At 42.0% G+C, this 22,987-nt stretch overlaps 1 protein-coding gene across 1 annotated transcript in view; it reads right to left on the bottom strand.

Moving 5' to 3' along the window:
- The window catches only part of LOC126413089 (myrosinase 1-like), a 298,790-nt gene that overhangs the window by 166,828 nt on the left and 108,975 nt on the right, over window positions 1-22,987 (bottom strand). The window contains exon 4 of the mRNA XM_050082984.1: window positions 8,536-8,658. Coding sequence (XP_049938941.1) covers window positions 8,536-8,658 — 123 coding nt within the window. The remainder of the gene's footprint in view (window positions 1-8,535; window positions 8,659-22,987) is intronic.

Here is a 22,987-nt window from a genome sequence, read left to right on the forward strand (position 1 = left end):
CTTCCTCTTCTTCTGAATATCGTTCAGCCGCCTTCAGACTGAGCCGAAAGAACGGCGCTGCAACACTCGCTCCGTTCTTTTATACTCACCGACGGCGCCACTGCGCATACGACCACAGGAACACAGGCACCAGAGATGTTTATCAGCGGCAAAGAAGTAAAATGTGCATGAATTATATCTATGGTTGCGCAGTTGACCACCGCTGGGATATCGATGTAGCACTGTGATCTACATTTTCGCGATGTCTTTGTAAGTTTATTACACAAAAACGCCAGATTCCATGACTTATCCATGCTGAAGCCTCTATCTCTACTTATTAAATTCATCGCCACGCAAATTTCAGTTGCATCTTTCAGCACAGAATCCCAGAAAGATGAAGCAGACGCTAAACTTTCCACGTTTTCGCACAACATTGAGTGATGAGTATCAATACAGTTCTCTGCAACAGCCGATTTATTTGGCTGTAAAAGGCGGGTGCAATTGCCATGTTCCGTACATCATCCATTGAGTGCGTGAATCGTCTGTCCGATACATGACTGGCCACGTTAGCAGGGGATCTTGTAAACCCCGGCCATCCAGGGCATGAAATCATCTTTAACTGATTCCAAGAGTACTATTGTCTTCGGTGGAGGATGAAAAATGACTTTGTGGTTGCGGAGGATCCGTCCTTTTTTTGACGAAAGCCTTTCCACAAAAGGCAGGAAAGCCATGGAGTTAAATCTTTCTGTGTAATCTTCTGCATTTCTCATGGCCACTTTTGATTTCATTCGCAGCGCCTTGCGTATCTGCTGTGACGAATACCCGTTGACTTCAAAAACTCTCTTTAACTCGTCCTGCAGATTGCTCTCAGCAATGATGCGTGCTCTGTGAACCGAAGTTCTATGAACTCTCATTGTCTGCGATGGGTTGTAACAGCGGTTTGTACGTAAATATAAGTCTGTATGCATCGGTTTCCGATATCATGCATGCCCAAAAAAATCCAAAAATGGAAGGCTTCTCTCCTTTCCAGTTTCCATTGTGAACGGGATGTGCCCATGGATGATATTCAGATGGTGTAAAAGTCTTGTAATTTACACTCCTGGAAATTGAAATAAGAACACCGTGAATTCATTGTCCCAGGAAGGGGAAACTTTATTGACACATTCCTGGGGTCAGATACATCACATGATCACACTGACAGAACCACAGGCACATAGACACACGCAACAGAGCATGCACAATGTCGGCACTAGTACAGTGTATATCCACCTTTCGCAGCAATGCAGGCTGCTATTCTCCCATGGAGACGATCGTAGAGATGCTGGATGTAGTCCTGTGGAACGGCTTGCCATGCCATTTCCACCTGGCGCCTCAGTTGGACCAGCGTTCGTGCTGGACGTGCAGACCGCGTGAGACGACGCTTCATCCAGTCCCAAACATGCTCAATGGGGGACAGATCCGGAGATCTTGCTGGCCAGGGTAGTTGACTTACACCTTCTAGAGCACGTTGGGTGGCACGGGATACATGCGGACGTGCATTGTCCTGTTGGAACAGCAAGTTCCCTTGCCGGTCTAGGAATGGTAGAACGATGGGTTCGATGACGGTTTGGATGTACCGTGCACTATTCAGTGTCCCCTCGACGATCACCAGTGGTGTACGGCCAGTGTAGGAGATCGCTCCCCACACCATGATGCCGGGTGTTGGCCCTGTGTGCCTCGGTCGTATGCAGTCCTGATTGTGGCGCTCACCTGCACGGCGCCAAACACGCATACGACCATCATTGGCACCAAGGCAGAAGCGACTCTCATCGCTGAAGACGACACGTCTCCATTCGTCCCTCCATTCACCCCTGTCGCGACACCACTGGAGGCGGGCTGCACGATGTTGGGGCGTGAGCGGAAGACGGCCTAACGGTGTGCGGGACCGTAGCCCAGCTTCATGGAGACGGTTGCGAATGGTCCTCGCCGATACCCCAGGAGCAACAGTGTCCCTAATTTGCTGGGAAGTGGCGGTGCGGTCCCCTACGGCACTGCGTAGGATCCTACGGTCTTGGCGTGCATCCGTGCGTCGCTGCGGTCCGGTCCCAGGTCGACGGGCACGTGCACCTTCCGCCGACCACTGGCGACAACATCGATGTACTGTGGAGACCTCACGCCCCACGTCTTGAGCAATTCGGCGGTACGTCCACCCGGCCTCCCGCATGCCCACTATACGCCCTCGCTCAAAGTCCGTCAGCTGCACATACGGTTCACGTCCACGCTGTCGCGGCATGCTACCAGTGTTAAAGACTGCGATGGAGCTCCGTATGCCACGGTAAACTGGCTGACACTGACGGCGGCGGTGCACAAATGCTGCGCAGCTAGCGCCATTCGACGGCCAACACCGCGGTTCCTGGTGTGTCCGCTGTGCCGTGCGTGTGATCATTGCTTGTACAGCCCTCTCGCAGTGTCCGGAGCAAGTATGGTGGGTGTGACACACCGGTGTCAATGTGTTTTTTTTTCCATTTCCAGGAGTGTGTATTCACCAGGAGTGCAGTACAAATGTGTTGTCAACATACCTCTAAAACACTGTGGGCTTTAACATAGCAGATTCAAGGGCGTTTTCCTCTAAGTCCTCCATAAAGAAATTGGTCACCAAGGACGGCAAGTGTGTCGAAGTCATAACATATCTGAACTAAGCTGAAATCTCTTTATCACAACTTCTGCCAATAAGTGACAACGAATATGAAAGCGGAACCTTTGTGAATAAAGACACCACATCGAAGCTGACTAATATATCACAACTGTTTAGCTTCAGTGATTTTACCTTGGGAATGAAGCCCACAGAGCTGTGAATGTGATGAGCACATTTTCGCACAAGAGATATTAAAAAAGGACTCCAAGTGTTTGGGCAGTATTTGTTGGGACAGCCAATGTTACTCACTATTGGACACATAGAAAGACCTCTCTCAAGATTTTTTGGAAGCCTCGGAGGAACCGCACTACTTGGTTTCAATCTTCGCCCAACTTCCGCTGGAAAGGGAGACGCGTTCAGAAGCGAATCAGCCTTCCTTACCACTTGGTTACTTGGGTCTTACTGATTACCTTGCAAGATATACTGTGGATGTGACTCCGCTCAGTAAAACCCACTTCACAAGTGCCTGCTGTTCTTGAACGGAAGAGATTTGTGCAGTCTACCAGCAACTCAATTAATTTTATGGGAGAAGTGAAGATATTTTCTGATCATTCATTAATTCCCCACCAATTGACTAGAACATAGTTATACAGCATTACAATAAGCTGTCAACGATAGACAGCAGCGAGGGGGCATAGTTACCAATCCAATCTCTTTCCCACCAGCACTACATAGGAAACTAAATGACATCACGCTTCCAAATTAAACACTTCTCAGCTGTTGTTTGCAGAAGCGTATTTTATATAAAAACTCACTTAACTTCAAACGACTGCTCACTTAATGAACCCAAACTGACAACGTTATAAAAAACGCAAGCTCATTAAAGTTTCCTCCACTCACATAGGAGGACTGTAGACAGGTATAGTCCCTGTGTAAACTGAAAAGCGAGCTATATTTGTGGTCGGGAAAGTCACCTTTCTCAGAAGAACGCTACAACTGGCTTGCAGGATGACAAGGAATCAGTTTCCCCTCTGGCATTGTAGTACAATGCGCAGATATTTACGTAGCTTCTGCCCACATGCGTGTTCGCGTTAGTGTAATCGGTAACTCGTTTCTGTATTTCACTTCGTGGAAAATAATCATCTCTGGTGGTATCTGTGCACTGCGTTGAAGTATATTTGTGAAACACCCTGTAGCTGCTACTTGTGACGTAGTGCGGTACAGAGAATGGGGAATTGCTTGCTCGCTCTTCAGTTTTTCACACCTATGAAGGAGGAAAGTGCATGACCACAATCTGGTGACCTGCTTTCCCTGACGCAACCACGCTCCATTCTCCACCGTCATCCTATTATATTTCCACAACACAGTTTATACCTTCATACGGCTCAATTACACTAACAAGGGAAACTCCCCATTGCACCCCCCTCAGAGTAGGTGGGAAATGGCCTAGTAAATAGCCCGTCAAAAACTGAGCACTCATCAAAAATGAAAACAGCAAGAAGGTGTACTAAACTGTGAAAAGGAAGCAAAATAGAAACATTGAACAGTCCAAGCTCAAGATGTGCAACATCGAGGGAATCGCAAGAACCACGTCGTCGTAGTCTTGCCACTTGTCATAATACACGCTGGTTGTAGAATATGAGCCATGTGTAAGGTTATGTTACCGTCGTTAGTAAATGTGATGAATAGTGAGAGCAGTGACATACCGCATAGACATATGACAGAAATCAAAACAACAAATAAACTGGTGTGAACTACAACAACGGAACTGAAGAGACATAACTTCCAAAACGGAACGCAAGAGGCATAACACGAGGTACTTGGGCAGAACGGTATACGTACGTGTGTAAGTCCCTACCTTACACCTCGCTGTTGCAAACGGGCGTTACACCACGACACAGACACAAATCTGAATACAGCGAACAGACACGTCAATGACCGGACGGATAGATCATAATATTGTTAAAAAAATGAGGAACGAGAAGATTTGAACACGGATCTCCCACTTCAGAGTCCAACACTACAACCACGACGCCGTGACTACTGAAATTCTCTCGATGTTGCACATTTTCAAAATGGTTCAAATGGCTCTGAGCACTATGGGACTTAACATCTGTGGCCATCAGTCCCCTAGAACTTAGAACTACTTAAATCTAACTAACCTAAGGACATCACACGCATCCATGCCCGAGGCAGGATTCGAACCTGCGACCGTAGCGGTCACGTGGCTCCAGACTGAAGCGCCTAGAACCGCACGGCCACACAGGACGGCGCACATTTTCATCTTGGGCCGTTCACCGTAACAGTTTTGCAACCTTTTTCTCAGTTCAGGACCCCTTCTTCCTGTTTTCATGCTTAATCTGTCCTCAATTTTTGACAGCCGATCCACTGCGTCATTTTATCACAAAGTCTGCGAGGGGGGGGGGGGGGGGGGACGCGATGGCGCGATGGGCAGTTTTCCATGTTAGATGGGGTACACATTCAGTATTTGTTCTTGGTCCAGTTCACTTAAAATTAAACATTAATTTTATACCATTGAAATATGAACAATGAATAAGATGTTTTTTTTGTAGGAAATGTAATATAGTTAAATTTTGTGGTGGGAAACATTTTTCCCTAGAAGTCGCGGTTTTTGAATTATTCAAGAAAAGCATAAAAGAGGGACCTTTCAATGTCCTCCCAATCCCGACGCTCACGCCCCACCGGTCAGAATTTTTAGTATGTTGTTCATAGCCGCTCAGAACGTTCATACAACCCTGCGAAACCGCCGGAAAAGTGCCATCTTTGGGATGTTGTTCAACTCGTGCTTCACAGTGGTTTGAATGTCGCTTATATCGTCAAACCGTTAACCCTTCGTGTGAAGTTCTGCAGTTTGTCGTTTTATGGTAGGCTGTACCGCTAACACCAGACTTGATTGGTTGATAACACCACGTCTCCTCACCCGTGATGATTGTTTGCAGTACAGAATTCGCCGCATTTATCAGTTCTGTCAAGTTGCGGCAGGCGTCAACGCTTTGTTGTATTTGTTCTGGGATCAAGGCGTGCGGGACAAAATCTGCACACACTTTTCTTCAGAACATGGAGAATATCTTGAACATTTCATTTAGAGATGTAGCTCTATTGCGATTTGTGACACAACAACGCTGACACAATTCGGTAGCACGTCCGCTGCCAAACATCGCCTGCTCACAATTTGCTGGTCGAATGTACTTCTGTCGTCTACAACTATGCGGCGTGGGGTTAGCCGAGCGGTGTAGGCGCTGCAGCCATGGACTGTGCGGCTGGTCACGGCGGAGCTTCGAGTCCTCCCTCGGGCATGGGTGTGTGTGTTTGTCCTTAGGATAAGGTTAAGTAGTGTGTAAGCTTAGGGACCGATGACTTTAGCAGTTAAGTCCCATAAGATTTCACACACATTTCGTTTACAATTGTTAGTTCAAACTGTGAAGGCCAAATCCATACATGCCGGCCGGAGTGGCCGGGCGGTTCTAGGCGCTACAGTCTGGAACCGCGCGACCGCTACGGTCGCAGGTTCGAATCTTGCCTCGGGCATGGATGCGTTAGGTAGGTTTAAGTAGTTCTAAGTTCTAGGGGACTGATGACCACAGCAGTTACGTCCCATAGTGCTCAGAGCCATTTGAACCATTTGAACCAAATCCATATATATTATAAAAAATGGATGTGTGTGTGTTGGGTGGGTGGGGGGGGGAGGGGGGAGGGCCAAATCCATACATTTAATTAAAAAATGAATGTGTGAGTCAGTGAGTGAGTTCTACGTCTCCTTCTAAACCACTGGAACGATTTCAACTAGATTTGGTACACATATACCTTACTGGTAGTCAACAATCGCTGTGGGGGGGGGGGGGGAGGGGGGGCAAGAAAAACCTACCTATCGAAAGGGGTGGGGGGTGAAACGCGTAGTCCGCGACGCTTGAATTACCAGACTTGATCCATCTAGTATTTGAGAGCACTTAGCGGCGTGCAACAAACTTCACACATAATTTCAAACCCTGACGAAATTTTTTGGCTCTGGTAATCCCTACAATACGATAAAAGAAAAAAAGTGTTTATCGCTTACTCCTTTGCAACTAACCATGCAGTAAAAGCTCCGCATTACCTTTTTACTGCCAGTTATATTCGCGACGTATTTTAAAGACGGTATGTAAGTGCAAAATTATATCATTGCGCGCCATAGATCAGGAAATATGACCTCATAAACAATGAGAGCGTCTAAAACTGCCGCACCGCGCAGATCGTTTAAATTTATTACTTCATTTTGCTACTACCTCCATTCGCAACACATTTTGCAGACAGTATCCACATATGCCGTTGGATGTACCTACAAAACTGTATCATTGTACGACACATACCTCAGGAGATATGAAGTCATAAACATTAAGCACAAGGGCAGACGCTGCCTGGTACGGGCGTGGGTGCACAGCTGTAACAAACACCTGGGCAACGTCAGGTTGCTCTGCTATTAAATAAATAAAACAAAAAATAGTTCAAGCTGGCAACGTAGTTACTGCGCTGACGTCATTTATGAGCAAAGAAGTTTTTGTACGCATGTTGTACGCAAAGGGGTCCATAAAAGTATTTTTTTTTCTTTCTGTTCCTAAGTTCATGTCACATTACTTGTGTAATGTTTCCTGTTTTAGGAAGGTTCCTTTGTTCTTGCTTAGCACACAAAATAGATGAGACAAGTTTTCATAAATTCATACGTCACCTTGTCAGAAGATATTTACAAAAGGAGAACGTAAAAACAATTTTTGGAGTCGATGGTAGTATGATGCAAAATCCAGTATCCGTTATTAAGCCGCACAGAATTTAATTTTTGAACATACGGTTTCTTGAGCCTACATATTTCTCACAGTTGCAGATTCACTTATGGCAGGCAGTAACTGAGCCTATTGAAACGTGAAATTAATCGGATGGAATAGATACCGGAACATAAATAAAGCTATTCACTCACGAACGAACAGCTGATTTATCTCCAGAATATATCATTGAAACGTGGAAACTTCCTCTTGAAATTTACTACACTTCACAGATTACTGAAAGTGTGTGCTAAGTGGTACTTGGTAAGAACGTCCTGAGTTTTACTATAATGGGTCGAGAGTGTAAGCATCATGCTCACACCCGTTCTTATACGATTATTCTGTGTCCAGAAGGGGTGGAACTCGTTCAAGTCAAAAAGCATTCGTTGCGCTGCCTCAAAAATTTTTTGTAAATTTGTGGTAAGTTCTATGTGCTGAGGTCATCGGTTGCTAGTCTTACACACTACTTGCTCTAACTTTAACTTACGCTAAGGACAACGCCCGAGGGAGGACTCGAACCTCTGACGAGGGCTAGCTGCGCGAACTGTGGAAAGACGCCCGAGAGCACGCGGCTACCCTGCGCGGCACTGCCGCAAACATTTACTTGGATTCTTGTGAAGGCAGATGCAGACCTCCCTTTATCAGAATCAAAACAAATGTATAAGTTAGCGGAAAAAAAGGTTCTCTTAAAAATCATCAAATAAAGCATTAGAAAACCTATACTTTGAATGTGCTCTAATGTTTGTTATATCACGTTGATGTTAGTGTCGCAACCAGCTCAGATCATATTTCCATTAGCGCCTTATCACAATTGGTTTATTGATATAATTTCGCAAGAGTAAGTCATCACTTGCTCTAGAGGTTTGTACTTGAGATAACTCAGCACTTGAGCAGTAGATCACACGTTGGTAATGTGATCCAGGGTACCTGTACCAGTACCCGTCGTGTATTTTCAACAGTTTCACCTGCAAGTGGAGCTGCATGAGTCCCTACTTAGGATGATTTTGCAATGTGACACAGGAAGAGCCTAAGAAGACACGGCACCTGATAAACATTATCTGCACAGAATCACTGTTTTCCAAGATTGTAACCGACTCCACCAAGGTACTGTTCTTCCGAAGGACTTACCCTGTCTCCATACGTATCAAAGAGGAAGCGAGCGTACTCCCGGAAATAGTCCGCCAGAACTGGGTTAGGCCAGCCTCCGATGTCCTGCAGGTACTGCGGCAGGTCGTAGTGATACATGGTCACCTGCAGACACACAGAACACACAAATGAAAAATATAGCGGGGAGCTAGCAACTCCGTGTATGTTACTGCTAAAATCTTGCAGGTGACAGAGCACCAGTGATATATGTACATACACTGTTCAGAAATACGGGAAGAAGGGGAAAGCCTGGAGACACGGGACGATTGCAACGCAACTACAACATCTCAGACAGAACTTCTGGAACTAGATATTGGATTTTGAGGTGTACAAAGGAGCGGATAATGACTCGCGCCACAATTTAGTAATGATGAGGAGCAGAACTGGTTTAAGGCAAATGCCTTACTGAAGTTTAAGTGAAGTGAGATACTGAAGTAGTGCGCAACGAGAAGGAGCGTATGAAGTTCTTTTTGACTGTAGGTACTGCGGTAGTGAATTCCACAACAGGCAGTTCAATAGAAGAGGAATGGACATCTCTAGAAAGGGCAATCACAGAAGTTGAACATACAAATATATCAAATACATGTGCAAGAAAGGAAGCTGCGTATAAGCCTTTGCTCCCAGAAATCAATTGATCGACGAAAGATGCAAATATAACTGCGAAGAAACCTTTGGTGCCAGAAATCAATCGATCGACAGAAGAAGGAAATACAAAAATGTTCAGGAAAAGACAAGAATAAAGCAATAAAAGACACCTAGGAATGAAATAGATATGAAGTGCAGGGGATCAAATGCGAGAAGGGGTAATGAGAAAAAATCGAAAAAGAAAGAACCTTTCTTGAAATTGATACAAAAAGCGTCAACATTGCGAGTGCGATACGTAATCCATTCTTAACCCTTTCAGACTCCCCAGCTACAACTGTATACATTAAACTTTTTACTTTGTCTTCGCTGCAACAAAAGTATCATTTGCCAATGAAAACCCTAGTTACACATTTATGAATGGTCAGTCTTTTTATCATGTGCCAGTGCTGCCAACTGTTGGACATCACTATGAAAATATCAGCAAGTCAGTGCAGCAGTGCGCGGTAGCTTGTGACTATCACTATACACAGATGTGGTTCGTGTGCTACATTCTACTGTATAATAGAATACTGTTATTGTTATTTTTCGTGATTATTGAATGACCATGTTACTACTTTTTACAACAGAAAATTTTTTGTAATTAATTATTTCAGTCCATAAAATGAACCCAAGTGTACAAAGCATGTTTTGAAAACGGGTACAAATTTTTGTATAAATCTTGCTTTCAAAATCATTAAAAAATCACCTAAGAGCATTACCACATAAAGAAAAAGTCTCCTTCCTCTAGAAGAAAATCAGGTCTGAAAGGGTTAAATACGGAGAAGAGATTGTATAGGAGGAAAGAAGGTTTCTACGAGGGACGGAACCGTCTAATGATATGACTGAACGACAAATGAGGGTCGATGTAAAAGACGAAATGGATCCAGTACTAGAGCTTAACAGAGCTGTGAAACACTTACGATCACTAAGGTGGAAGGCGTAGACAATATTCCTTCGGAATTTCCAAAATTACTGAGAGAAGAGGCAACCAAACGACTGTTAAAGTTGGTTTGCTGATTCTGTAAGTCTGGAAACATGCCGTCAGACTTAGAAAGAAAATAACACACACTCAGCTATGATGATAAAAAGAAGAGAGGAGTGTCCGACCTATCGCACAGTCAGCTTAACAGCTCAGGGTTCCAAGCTGCTGACAAAAGTAATATACAGAAGAATGAAAAACGTATTTGAGGATCTGTTAGATGGCAATAAGTCTGGCTTCAGGAAAAGTAAAGGCACTAGGGAGGCGTTCTGTCTTTGCACTTCATAATGGAAGACTTTAGGAAAATCAAGACATGTTCATATGATTCGTGTTCATATGATTCGTCAACTCAGAAAAATCGTTCGACAATGCTAAATGATGTAAATGAACGGAATACGCAAGAAAACAGTTAGAGGTTATAGGAAAAGACGGATAACATACAGAACACACAAGAAAAAAAGAGGGAACAGTAAGAATGGAAGATGAAGAACGAAATTCTCGGATTTGAAAGGGTGAAGAGGGAGATGTAGTCTCTCGCCCCTACTGTTCAATCTATACATCGAAGAAAATAGAAATAAAGGGATCAGGAGTGGGATTAAAATAAAAGAAAGGATATCAATGATAAGAGTCGCTGATGCCATTGCTATCCTCAGTGAAAGTGAAGAAGAAGTACAGGACAGTTGATTGCAAGGAATAGTCTAACGAGGGCGCACTATGGACTGAGCGTAAATCGAAGAAAGACACAAGCAATAAGGTAGTAGCAGAAGTGAGATCAGTAGCAAACTTAACATCAAATTTGGAGACCACGAAGACAAAGTGAAGCTATCTTTCGAAGCACAATAATACAAAAAAATATGTTGTATGGGCGATGTTGGGCAGCTTTCATAAAGGATAGGAACTGCATCATGCAATACATGGCTGTATTAATTTTTTTTAGTTACGAATGCAGGTACTGGTACATTCTGATCGTCCACGGACCATCTGTATCAAAGAAGAACAACTATAAATAAAGTTTATGCACTAACTGCACATAGTGCGTCATAAAACGTTTTTCATCGAATAACGTACGTAATCTACAGAGTGTCAATTATTGTAGAAGGGATATAAATTCACCGGAGATAAAATTAGTCACCCTTAAAGAAAACATTATAGCCATGATTTAATGCCTTGTAATTCCGTCCCTGGACTTGATAACTGCCAGGATTCGGTTAGTAAGTGAGTCCACTAAGTTGTGAGGCTCTGATCGCAAAATTCCACCAAATTGCGAGGATGCCGATGTCGGTGTTTTACCCCCTTTTTCAACATTTCTCACAGAGTTTCTATGGGATTCAAGTAAGGTGATTTTTCAGGTCTAGACGTAATAGTGTAGGAGGGCGTTCAAGAAACCAGTCACATATTCTTCCAGCCGGTGAACTGTACTGTCGTCGCGTTGAAAGAATAGGGATATCGGTAGCGTACTCATCATGCAGATGTTGACCGAAAGGCAACACCTGATCATTCAGAATGTTTAAATACACATGCTGGTTCACGTTAGTGGCCACCTCAGTGAGCGGGCTCAATTCATGGTAAGAAAATCACCACCAAAACATCACAGAACCGACCTCGCCTTGAACCTGGCCTTGCACACATTCAGGATGAAATGCTTGATTTGGCACTCGATGACGGGCGTCATTTGATATAGGCAAAGCGGCACTCGTCAGTCGAGATTTCGTTCCGGTCCGTATCAGTCACGGTGTTTTTCCGACCCCAACAACTACAAAAATGTACACATATTTACAAATACGGACACATGTAACACAGTACAAGAAGACGTTTAAACGATACGCTGTGTACTTTCTCTTCATCGGTGTACATTGTACTCACAAAAATCTTCAACCGAACACAGTTGACTGAATGAGACCGGTGTGCGTTTTCCTTGTTTTCCCGTTCGTTTGTTGTCTGCTGCAGCCAATTACGTCACCGCACGTACCTGCACCGCCCGCCAGTGCATGTTCACATGAATGGTACACTGTGATACGTGTTTGTACAGGTCTTGAGAAGACGAAGTGCATTACTGAATAAAAATGTATGGCGCTATTTAAAAAAGGCGTATTCCTTTCATGACATCGTGATGAACAATGCTACCAGAAAGACAATCTTAATGCTCAATGTCCTGGTAGACAAACAACATTTGCTTGATCTTTTTTTTATTTTGCCTCTGGACAAAATGTTACTTGAGGTGTTCAAGACAAACGAGACACTTTAATACAACTGAACCGGTAATGACACAGAAAGTAAATTTTTCAGGAGACACAAAAAACTACACTACGGGTTTGAGCATGTTGCTGTGCAGTTGCCATGTAGCAATTGGCCCCAGACATTATACACAACGTACATTATCCGTCGACTGTGGTAAGTTCAAATGGCTCTGAGCACTATGGTACTCAACATCTTAGGTCATAAGTCCCCTAGAACTTAGAACTACTTAAACCTAACTAACCTAAGGACATCACACACACCCATACCCGAGGCAGGATTCGAACCTGCGACCGTAGCAGCCTCCGGACTGCAGCGCCAGAACCGCACGGCCACCGCGGCCGGCGCCTGTGGTAACTAAGAGAATTTGAATATACTGGAGATGACCACTCTTCAAACCCAATGATGTTGATGTGCCAACTAGCTTCCTGTTTGCAGCGGTTATGCAAGTTTATATTATTCACATTCATTATAGCAATTAAAACAGGGTGTTATGAGCACACATATTTACTCTTAACGTACCCAGTACACAACCACAAGCAGAATACAGTACAGTGGAAAATAGTGGCTTTGCTTCATCTTTATCCTGACGATCCTTCTTTGGCCATTGGCAGATACTGTTATAAAATGGTTTCTGCTCGTCAGGTATGTAATGTAGAGTTTACTTTGCATCGTCTAGTTTCTTCTTTTTTATTGGAACAGGTCCACTAAATGTTTGTTCGTATGGAGACGGCCGCTTGTCTAACTCTATACCCTTCTGTTGATGGGACATCACTCCCTGTTATACTAAATAATGCGTACAGACGTAAAGATCAGTCATGTCCGGTGACGTAATTTGAAAAAAAAGTGGACATGACCCCCTTTTCCAAATCACTGATTCAATTAATAACACAGTCTCTAAACGCAAAAACCATAAAGTGATGATTCTTCGCTCAAATGATAGTTGTTACACTGGTATTCAACTGATAAGAAAATTCATCTTCAGAGCGAATCACCTAAAATTTACACTGCAGAAATTGCGGAAATGGAAAGTGCTATTGACTTGCTGTTGTCTCAGAATGGATCGGTCTTCAGGGATTCGTATTGTTAGTCAATAAACAAATTGTAATAGCACCTAGGAAGAGTTTTTGGTACAAACAGTTTTTTTTAAAATGGAACAATGTGTATTGACATTAATAAACTAAAAGTTGAGTAAATTTGAATGTCAGTGGTGTTTATTGCAGGATTCTAGAGCGAGTCGTTTAAGAAATATCGTATTTTAAGAAGCTTCCACGTCGTTACTTGTTTGTGCCACTGAACCTGCGTAGTTACTAGATACGATGGTGTAACGTTTACTTACAGTGTGCCTGAATGTTTCTTGAGTACACTGCGTCTTGCTAGTCAGTTAGCGTGTGGCAGTGCAAGCAGTAGGTCATGAGTGGGCGGTGGGATGTACCAACGCAGAAAAACCCGACATACTAGTGGTGTATGGAGAGTACAGGAAGAATGCAGTTCATTCTTGTACGGCGTATGCGGTAAGATATCCCAACAGACGTGAACCATCTCGGCAATTATTTATAACCTCTTCAACCAGTTACGTGAAAGTGCTAGCGTGAAATCTAGACAACGTAAGGGAAGAAAACATGTGATGGCAGAAGAGGGGGAAATTAATGTTATTGCTGCTGTTGCAGTTGATACGGACGTTAGTTCCCGCGCAGTCGCACGAGAAAGTGGCTTGAGTCAGGCGAGTGTGCTACAGGTTCTCCATCGACGTATGGTCCATCCCTGTCACGTCTCAGTCCATCAGGAGTTGCATGGAAACGTTTATGAAAATCGTGTTAACTTCTGCACGTGGGCATTAAGACAGGATACTCCAGATGTATCGTGTAGCAATCATGGCCAGGTAAACCCCCGAAACATGCAATGTTGGTCTGTTGACAATCCACGCTGGCTTCGTCCAGTGGAACATCAGTGTCCATGGAGTGCAAACGTGTGGTGTGCGATAGAGAACCATCATCTCATAAGCCTGTTTTTCATAGACGTAATCCTGAACGCGCACAAGCATCGCAGCGGCCTGACAGATCATTTCTACGTACATGCTAGAAGTCGTTCCTCTGCAGAATGGGAGGAATATGTGGTACCAACATGATGGCTGTCCACTACGTACTACAGCATGTCTTCGTAAATTGTTTCCAATTGTTGGATTGGACGCAGAGGACCTGTACCTTGGCCGGCTCGTTCCCCGGATTTGACGCCTGTAGACATTTTCCGTGGGGAAAGCTGAAAGACACTGTCAACACGGACACACCCTCTACACCCTATGATACGCAACGACATATGACAGCAGCTTTTTCGGACATCTCCGCTAGAATGCTGGCGCGTGTGCAGCAGTCATTCACGTACCAGATTGAAAGCGTATACATCCGCTGCTCATGGTCATTTCGAACACAGCCTGTGATGGTCAGTTGTTTCGTTGTCGGTCAAAATACACAGAACTAGAGCAAGCACTTGTTTTGTCCTTTGGTTTGTTCTACCAGTTGTACAAGTGTCGATGTAGGAACTTCTCAAAATACCATATGTCGTATACGACTCGCACTAGAATCCTGCCAGAATCACCACGACATTCTATTTTACCCGACTTTTAGTTTGTTAGTATCAACAGGCATTTGTCCATTTAAAAAAGTGTATGTTTGCACAAAAAACACAGTTTCCAAGCGTTATTACAATCTGTGTATTGGTTAACAGTACTAGCCCCTGACTATCAATCCATTGTGTGAAAGCCGCGCGTCAATAGCATTTTTCATTTCGTCGGTATTTGCGGAGCAATTTTTAGTTAACTCACCCTGTATACATCCATAAAGACAGCCTTCATGATGTAGAGTCCGAACTTGCCTTTCATCCCACTGAATTTTGTGTTGTTCGCAAGAGTACAGGAGATCAGCGAAAGATGTCAAACGGGCTGTTTGTCAGCGACATATATAGGAGGACTTTTCCGTAACGTGTTTGGCGTATCCTGAGGAATGTTGTTCTGCGCTTGAAAATTATTCCAAATACTAAATTTCTTTGGGGATATAATAAAGACAGTTACAGCGAAATGGGGGGGGGGGGGGGGGGATGTGTTTCTAAGACAGTCAACGCGTTTTCCATTACTGAACTCTCTTAGCAACTTTTTTTCTAAATAAGTTGATAATAGTTTTCAGTAATAACACTTGCTGGTTGCTGAACGATAACAGATTTCAGTAATAACACGTGCTGACCACTAGACTGGCAGAAAAAGGAATAAATACAAGAGTAAACTGGCCTGAACCGTCTTTGTTAAACAAAATTGAATGTGAAACTGAAAGTTTACAGTCAGCAGAAATACCATTTTTCACTTACAATGGACTTCTAATGTGGAAATCATCGATAAACGGACGGTTCAGTGAGCTGCGGTGAGATGCGTGATGGGAAACATTCATGCAGCAGTGGATGTCAAACGACTGATGATTGCCCCAGAAATACATTAAACTGGACTAGCAATACCCTATCATTTATTGTCAGTAGGGATCTCCTTCACCACACTATCAGATCGCTTGTTATTTGGCTGCTAAGGGGCGGAGCTCCATGACGGGCCGTATCTCCAACAACCCTTCCCCTTGAAGTAGAACATGAGAACAGTAGTAGAAAACACTACGCCAGGTGTTGTGATGGCCGTTTTGTAGTGTTCGTTTGTAAATGGAGCGGAGTACAATACTTTTGTCGAAGCACTCTTAGTTAAAGAGTCAGAAAACTGAGTGTACTTGTCACGTAGCTAGCGGTCTCTGTGTATGTGTCGAACAGAGGGTTCAACACAAGTGCACCTCACTTCAATTTGACGTGGAGCAATCTAATGTACTCGAAATGACTGATAGTAGCGTTACTTGATCTGTCCCCACTTGTTTCATTTTCATCAGGTCGTGAAAAAAGTCCAAAGACGACAACGCCATAGGAGAAAATAGCACCTAGCCAGCATGTAAGTCCAAAGACTACAACGCCATAGGAGAAAATAGCACCTAGCCAGCATGTAAAGCTTCTATAAGGCAAGAGTGCCACTGAATTTAGATTGAAGCTAATAACGAATTTTGGCGGTCATCACTCTTCGCACTCCTGTGTCAAACTCTCCATCTCAGAGCAGCAATCGCACCCAACGCCCTCATTATTTATTGGATAGATTCCAATTTCTGCCTTGGGTGAAAAGAATAAACACTGATTTCAGATCCCGCCAGCTGAAGGGACAAGACAGCCAATAGATGACTCTGCTGCAGTAATTATTAACTTTAGGGAGTTCGAAGACATAAGGAACCGTCTGCTGCAGGAAAACGAAGTTGAAACAAAACAAATTGTACACCCTGTAATCAACATTTTCACTGCTAATAGTAATTTAACCCCATTTAGGACTTAGGTACCGCAATATCAGTTATAAGCGAAACAGCATACAATAAAAGTAAAAAAACAATACTTTGCCCGACACTACCTCTTTAGAAAATTAAAATACAAGGTGCCATTTCGGGAAAACCTGTTGATCTTAAACATGAGACCTTTCTGGAGTTGATTTGTCAGGGACAGCTTTTCTATGAACTTACTCGTTGTGCCGTTGTTCTCCACCCAAATAATTTTAGGCGTCAGTGTCTTTAATCAATACAAAGCAGTAATGAACCTTAATTATCAGGAAACAACGTAGCAATTTTGGATCAACATGTCGTTTTAAAATTTGAAAATTGCTTAAGTTCACAAGAAGAAGAAATCAACCCCCTATGTTTCCTGTGTAATGATTCTTTTCAATGCTCACCTTATTGCGTTGACAGTAATACACCTTATCATTGTACAAACCGTGACAGTTACGATCAGGTAATCAATTTAAATACATTAATCCAGTAAAAGATCGAAGAAGCAGAGAATTGTGATGAACATGATAGGAAAGAATTTAGCTAAATACCATGCACTAGTGTTTACACATAGCCCCGGCACCATCAAGGGGTTTCAGTACCGTTTCGGGTTGGAGAGCACAGCAAATTCTGTGTAATACCTTACGTAATAGCGGTTCATTAGCGAAAAAAGGTGAAGGTTGGAATCCATTCGATGTTAGAAAACGGCGTTATTGAGCCAGCTGTCAGTTCCTACAACAGTCCATTGGACGTGGTTGAAAAAAGAGATGGTTCACTTAGGTTGGTCTTGGACTCGCATCAGATAAACACTACGATTCTCCTGGAAACAGACAGACCATTAAGACTTGACGAATTGTTGCAATATTTCTATGGCATCAAGTATTGTCATCTGTAGCTTTGCGCTCCAGTTTTTGGCGAAAAGGGTTACATACTGACTGCAGGAATTACAAGAAATTTTTATGCTTTCGGATGTGTTACCAGTTCTATAAAATGCATTTTGGTTCAAACATTTCATCTGCAGCATTTATTCGTGGACTGAACACTATTCTTCCAGACCATCTAAAAAGACGCATCACCAACAACGTTTATAATATTTTGACAGCAGAACTAACTTTGGCAACACATAACAAAATCTTAGAAAATTTTCTTGACATATTTGAAGATTCAGGTTTGACAGTAAACTTAGGAAAATCTTATCTTGGTAAGATGTCTGTAAAATTTTTAGTCCCTATAATTTCACCAGACGGTATTGCACTTGATGCTAAAAAACTAGAAGCTATCAGAGCAATCTCGTCACCTACTACTAAACCATAAGTCAAAAGCTTTTTAGGAGTAGTAAATTTTTACTGTAGATTTTTCAAACTGAAAATTTTGACTACACTAGCATTACGTTCTTTGACAGGCAAAAACACAAGTTGGTGCAGGAATGATCAAGCACAGTTAGAGTTCGATACACCGAAAGAGGCACTGTTGACTCCACCTGTTTTAGCTCATCCTGATCTATCAAAAGATTTCTGCTTATCTTCAGATTCTTCCTAAATACCACTCAGATCCTGTGTTTTCCAAGGATGCACTGAGAATGGAATCACTGTCCAAAAGAGTATTGCGTTCGCCAGTAGATCATTAAGTAAATCGGAAATAAATTACTCAGTCACAGAATTAGAAGCCATAGCCATTCTCTGGGCATTTGCGAAATTTAGGTACTATTTACTTTATAAGCATACGTAAGTTTATTCAAACACAAAGACTTACGGTTTTAATGACCTCCAAGTTAAACCAATAAAGATTACGTTGTTGGGCACTGACCTTGCAGGAATATAATTTCACTATCTATTACATTCCAGGTAAAGACATCATTGCTGATGCTTTACTTTGTACCCCAAGTGGTTTAGCTGATAACAACGCAGGTGTTTTACAGGACGAATTTTAACTTACTTTATCTAAAAAAAGGATCTTTCGAGAACTTTATCTCAAACTCATTACTCGGCATAACATAAGAACAAAATAAAGATACCTTTTGGAATGATTTAACGAAAAACGGAAAGACAGGAGAAATACAGCTATCAGACAGTTTTATTTGGTCAGAAACGATATGCTCTTTAAACGTAGCACTCTGTATGGTACACTTTGGGTGGTGTATATTCCAGAGGAATTTGTCAGTAAGTTGATACAGAACACGCACTTAAGCTACAGGCATTTTCGACCACGGAAGTGTTTCCACAAATTACGCACCACGTGCTATTTTAACAACGTAGAGAAAAGACTATGCAAAGTACTTTTGAAGCGTAAACTCTGTCAAAAACCAAACTAACCACCATTTCACATTGTGCCTCACTGTTTGGAATCAAACCTTCCAAGCTAAAACAATTTTCAGCCATAGATTTACTAGGACCACTAGTTAGATCTAGAAATGATTTTTCTTATGTTTTCGTCATAGTGGAATTGACAACTAAATTTATCACTCACCCCTTTGCGTTATGCTACAGCCAAAACAGTGTCCAAAGCTTTTTTACACCATGTAGGACATGTTGACAAGGTCAGATCAGATAATGGTCCTTAGTTAGTGTTTGGTTACATACATTGAAGAGATACAAGATCCAGCCAATATTTACTTCATAATATTCTCCACATTCAAACCCATCAAAGTACAGTGAAAGAGATTAATAAGTTGTGCAGGCTCTATTGCCACAGCCGACACAGCAACTACGACAGATATATCGCTTTAGTTCAAGATATCTGAAATGAGCTTACTCACGTCTTAACTTCTTTGTCAACAGCTGCCATACAAAATCAAAGAACTTGTACAGTTTGCTCAAGCCATAAAATTATGGCACAAAGATATCAAACTAGTCTTAACAAATGTTGCAAATACAGTTGAAAAACGCAGGAAATCTCATAATATGAAGGCACAAGTTAGGAAATTGCACGTAAGACAAAAAGTTTTGGACAAATCTCATCCAATATCAAGTAAAAGTAAGTATCTTAGTCAGAAATTCTTCCTTCTCTACAAGAGACCATACGAAATTAAAAGAATAGTGCATGAGAATTAAAACGAAGTTGAAACACTGTTTATATGGAAATCCAAAGGAGTGCACCACGTATCACCCATAAAGCAATGTGTTAAATGAATAATATATTAGCAATACCTGATACTGTAGATATTGATATTTATGGAATTTTATGTAACTCATTAGGTATGCAACGAAATTTTGCTTTTTACTCAGTTGGTACATGATAAACAATCATACTGAGAGTGTTGTATACGATTCCATGAAGTATGTAAGGTTACAGCAGTAAGCATTATTTAAGTTTCTTGGTTTTGAGTGAATTTTTTAGTAAGCAGCTGATGATGTAGTTTTTCTTATCTGCCAATTTGTGAAGACCAAGCAGATAATAAGAGTTGTCCTGGAAAAGTAATGAATTTTTATGAGATTTGAGGTTATTTGTGCATTGAAATTATTAGTGCTATATTTTGTCAATGATGTATGTTGAAGTTTATGATGAGTAGGATGATGATATGTGTTGACGATATTTGATGTAATGATGATAGGAACTGGTTAGAAACTCTGTTTTCTATTAACACGTGTTGTTGGCAAAATGGTACATTTATTAGGTTGGAACCTAAGAAGTGAGTAAGTTTTGGTGTCATATGAAATGCTAGCTATCCTTGAATGATATGAAAATAATGATTTACACACGATATATGAAAATCTGAAAGATTTGAAGTATGAATTAGTAAAATGTTAGATAGAATACAGTTTGCCACTTACTTGTTTTTTACTGACCATCAGTACCACATTTCTTGTGAATGATGTTTTGTGTTCATGACAGAAGTATTACTTACACATTTGTTCAAATACTTTTGTAAACTGAAAAACAGTTTACAAACTAATCTTTGACTTTTTATGTGCACCAGACCTCTTGAAAGTTTATGATGAGAAATGTTATTGAGAGATCATTGGGAGAGACTTACCCAAAAACTATAAGAAATATGAGAGAAAATCTGCCACAAAGAAAAACACCAAAATTCTAATAATTACTAATAGTCTTTTTCAGCAAACATTTTTAATGTACTATGTTGTTTTTGTTGTGGTCTTCAGTCCTGAGACTGGTTTGATGCAGCTCTCCATGATACTCTATCCTGTGCAAACTTCTTCATCTCCCAATACGTACTGCAGCCTACATCCTTCTGAATCTGCTTGGTGTCCCTCTACGATTTTTTCCCTCCACGCTGCCCTCCAATACTAAATTGGTGATCCCTTGATGCCTCAGAAGATGTCCTACCAACCAATCCCTTCTTCTTGTCAAGTTGTGCCACAAACTCCTCTTCTCCCCAATTCTGTTCAATACCACCTCATTAGTTATGTGATCTACCCATCTAATCTTCAGCATTCTTCTGTAGCACCACATTTCAAAGGCTTCTATTCTCTTCTTGTCCAAACTATTTATCGTCCATGTTTCACTTCCATACATGGCTACACACCATACAAATACTTTCAGAAACGACTTCCTGACATTTAAATCTATACTCGATGTTAACAAATTTCTCTTCCTCAGAAACGCTTTCCTTGCCATTGCCAGTCTACATTTTATATCCTCTCTATTTTCCCCAAATAGCAAAACTCATTTTCTACTTTTAGTGTCTCATTTCCGAATCTAATTCTCTCAGCATCGCCCGACTTAATTCGACTACATTCTATTATCCTGTTTTGCTTTTGTTGATGTTCATCTTATATCCTCCCTTCAAGACACTGTCCATTCCATTCAACTGCTCTTCCTAATCCTTTGCTGTCTCTGACAGAATTACAATGTCATCGGCGAACCTTAAAGTTTTTATTTCTTCTCCATGGATTTTAATACCTACTCCGAATTTTTCTTTTGTTTCCTTCACTGCTTGCTCAATATACAGATTGAATAACATCGGGGAGAGACTACAACCCTGTCTCACTCTCTTCCCAACCACTGCTTCCCTTTCATACCCTCGACTCTTATAACTGCCATCTGCTTTCTGTACAAATTGTAAATAGCCTTTCGCTCCCTGTATTTTACCCCTGCCACCTTCAGAATTTGAAAGAGATTATTCCAGTCAACATTGTCAAAATCTTTCTCCAAGTCTACAAATGCTAGAATCGTAGGTTTGCCTTTTCTTAATCTAGCCTCTAAGGTAAGTCGTAGGGTCAATATTGCCTCACGTGTTCCCATATTTCTACGGAATCCAAACTGATCTTCCCCGATGTCGGCTTCTATCAGATCTTCCATTCATCTGTACAGAAGTGTTTTGCAGCCGTGACTTATTAAACTGACAGTTTGGTAGTATTCACATCTGCCAACACCTGCTTTCTTTGGGATTGGAATTATTATATTCTTCTTGAAGTCTGAGAGTATTTCGCCTGTCTCATACAATTTGCTCACCAGATGGTAGAGTTTTGTCAGGACTGGCTCTCCCAAGGCTGTCAGTAGTTCTAATGGAATGTTGTCTACTCCCGGGGCCTTGTTTCGACTTAGGTCTTTCAGTGCTCTATCACATTCTTCACGCAGTATTATATCTCCCATTTCATCTTCATCTACATCCTCTTCCATTTCCATAATATTGTCCTCAAGAACATCGCCCTTGTAGAGTCCCTCTATATACTCCTTCCACCTTTCTGCTTTCCCTTCTTTGCTTAGAACTGTGTTTCCATCTGAGCCCTTGATATTTATACAAGTGGTTCTCTTATCTCCAAAGGTCTCTCTAATTTTCCTGTAGGCAGTATCTATCTTACCCCTAGTGAGGTAAGCCTCTACATCCTTACATTTGCCCTCTAGCCATCCCTGCTTAGCCATTTTGCACTTCCTGTTAATCTCATTTTTGAGACGTTTGTATTTCTTTTTGCCTGCTTCATTTACTGCTTTTTTTATATTTTCTCCTTTCATCAATTAAATTCAGTATTTCTTCTGTCACCCAAGGATTTCTACTAGCCCTCGTCTTTTTACCTACCTGATCCTCTGCTGCCTTCACTACTTCATCCCTCAAAGCTATCCAGTCTTCCTCTACTGTATTTCTTTCCCCCATTTTTGTCAATTGTTCCTTTATGCTCTTCCTGAAACTCTCTACAACCTCTGGTTCTTTCAGTTTATCCAGACCCCATCTCCTTAAATTCCCAACTTTTTACAGTTTCTTCAGTTTTAATCTACAGTTCATAACCAATAGATTGTGGTCAGAGTCCACATCTGC

This window comes from Schistocerca serialis, chromosome 7 (genome assembly GCF_023864345.2).
Source record: "Schistocerca serialis cubense isolate TAMUIC-IGC-003099 chromosome 7, iqSchSeri2.2, whole genome shotgun sequence".
NCBI lineage: Eukaryota > Metazoa > Arthropoda > Insecta > Orthoptera > Acrididae > Schistocerca > Schistocerca serialis.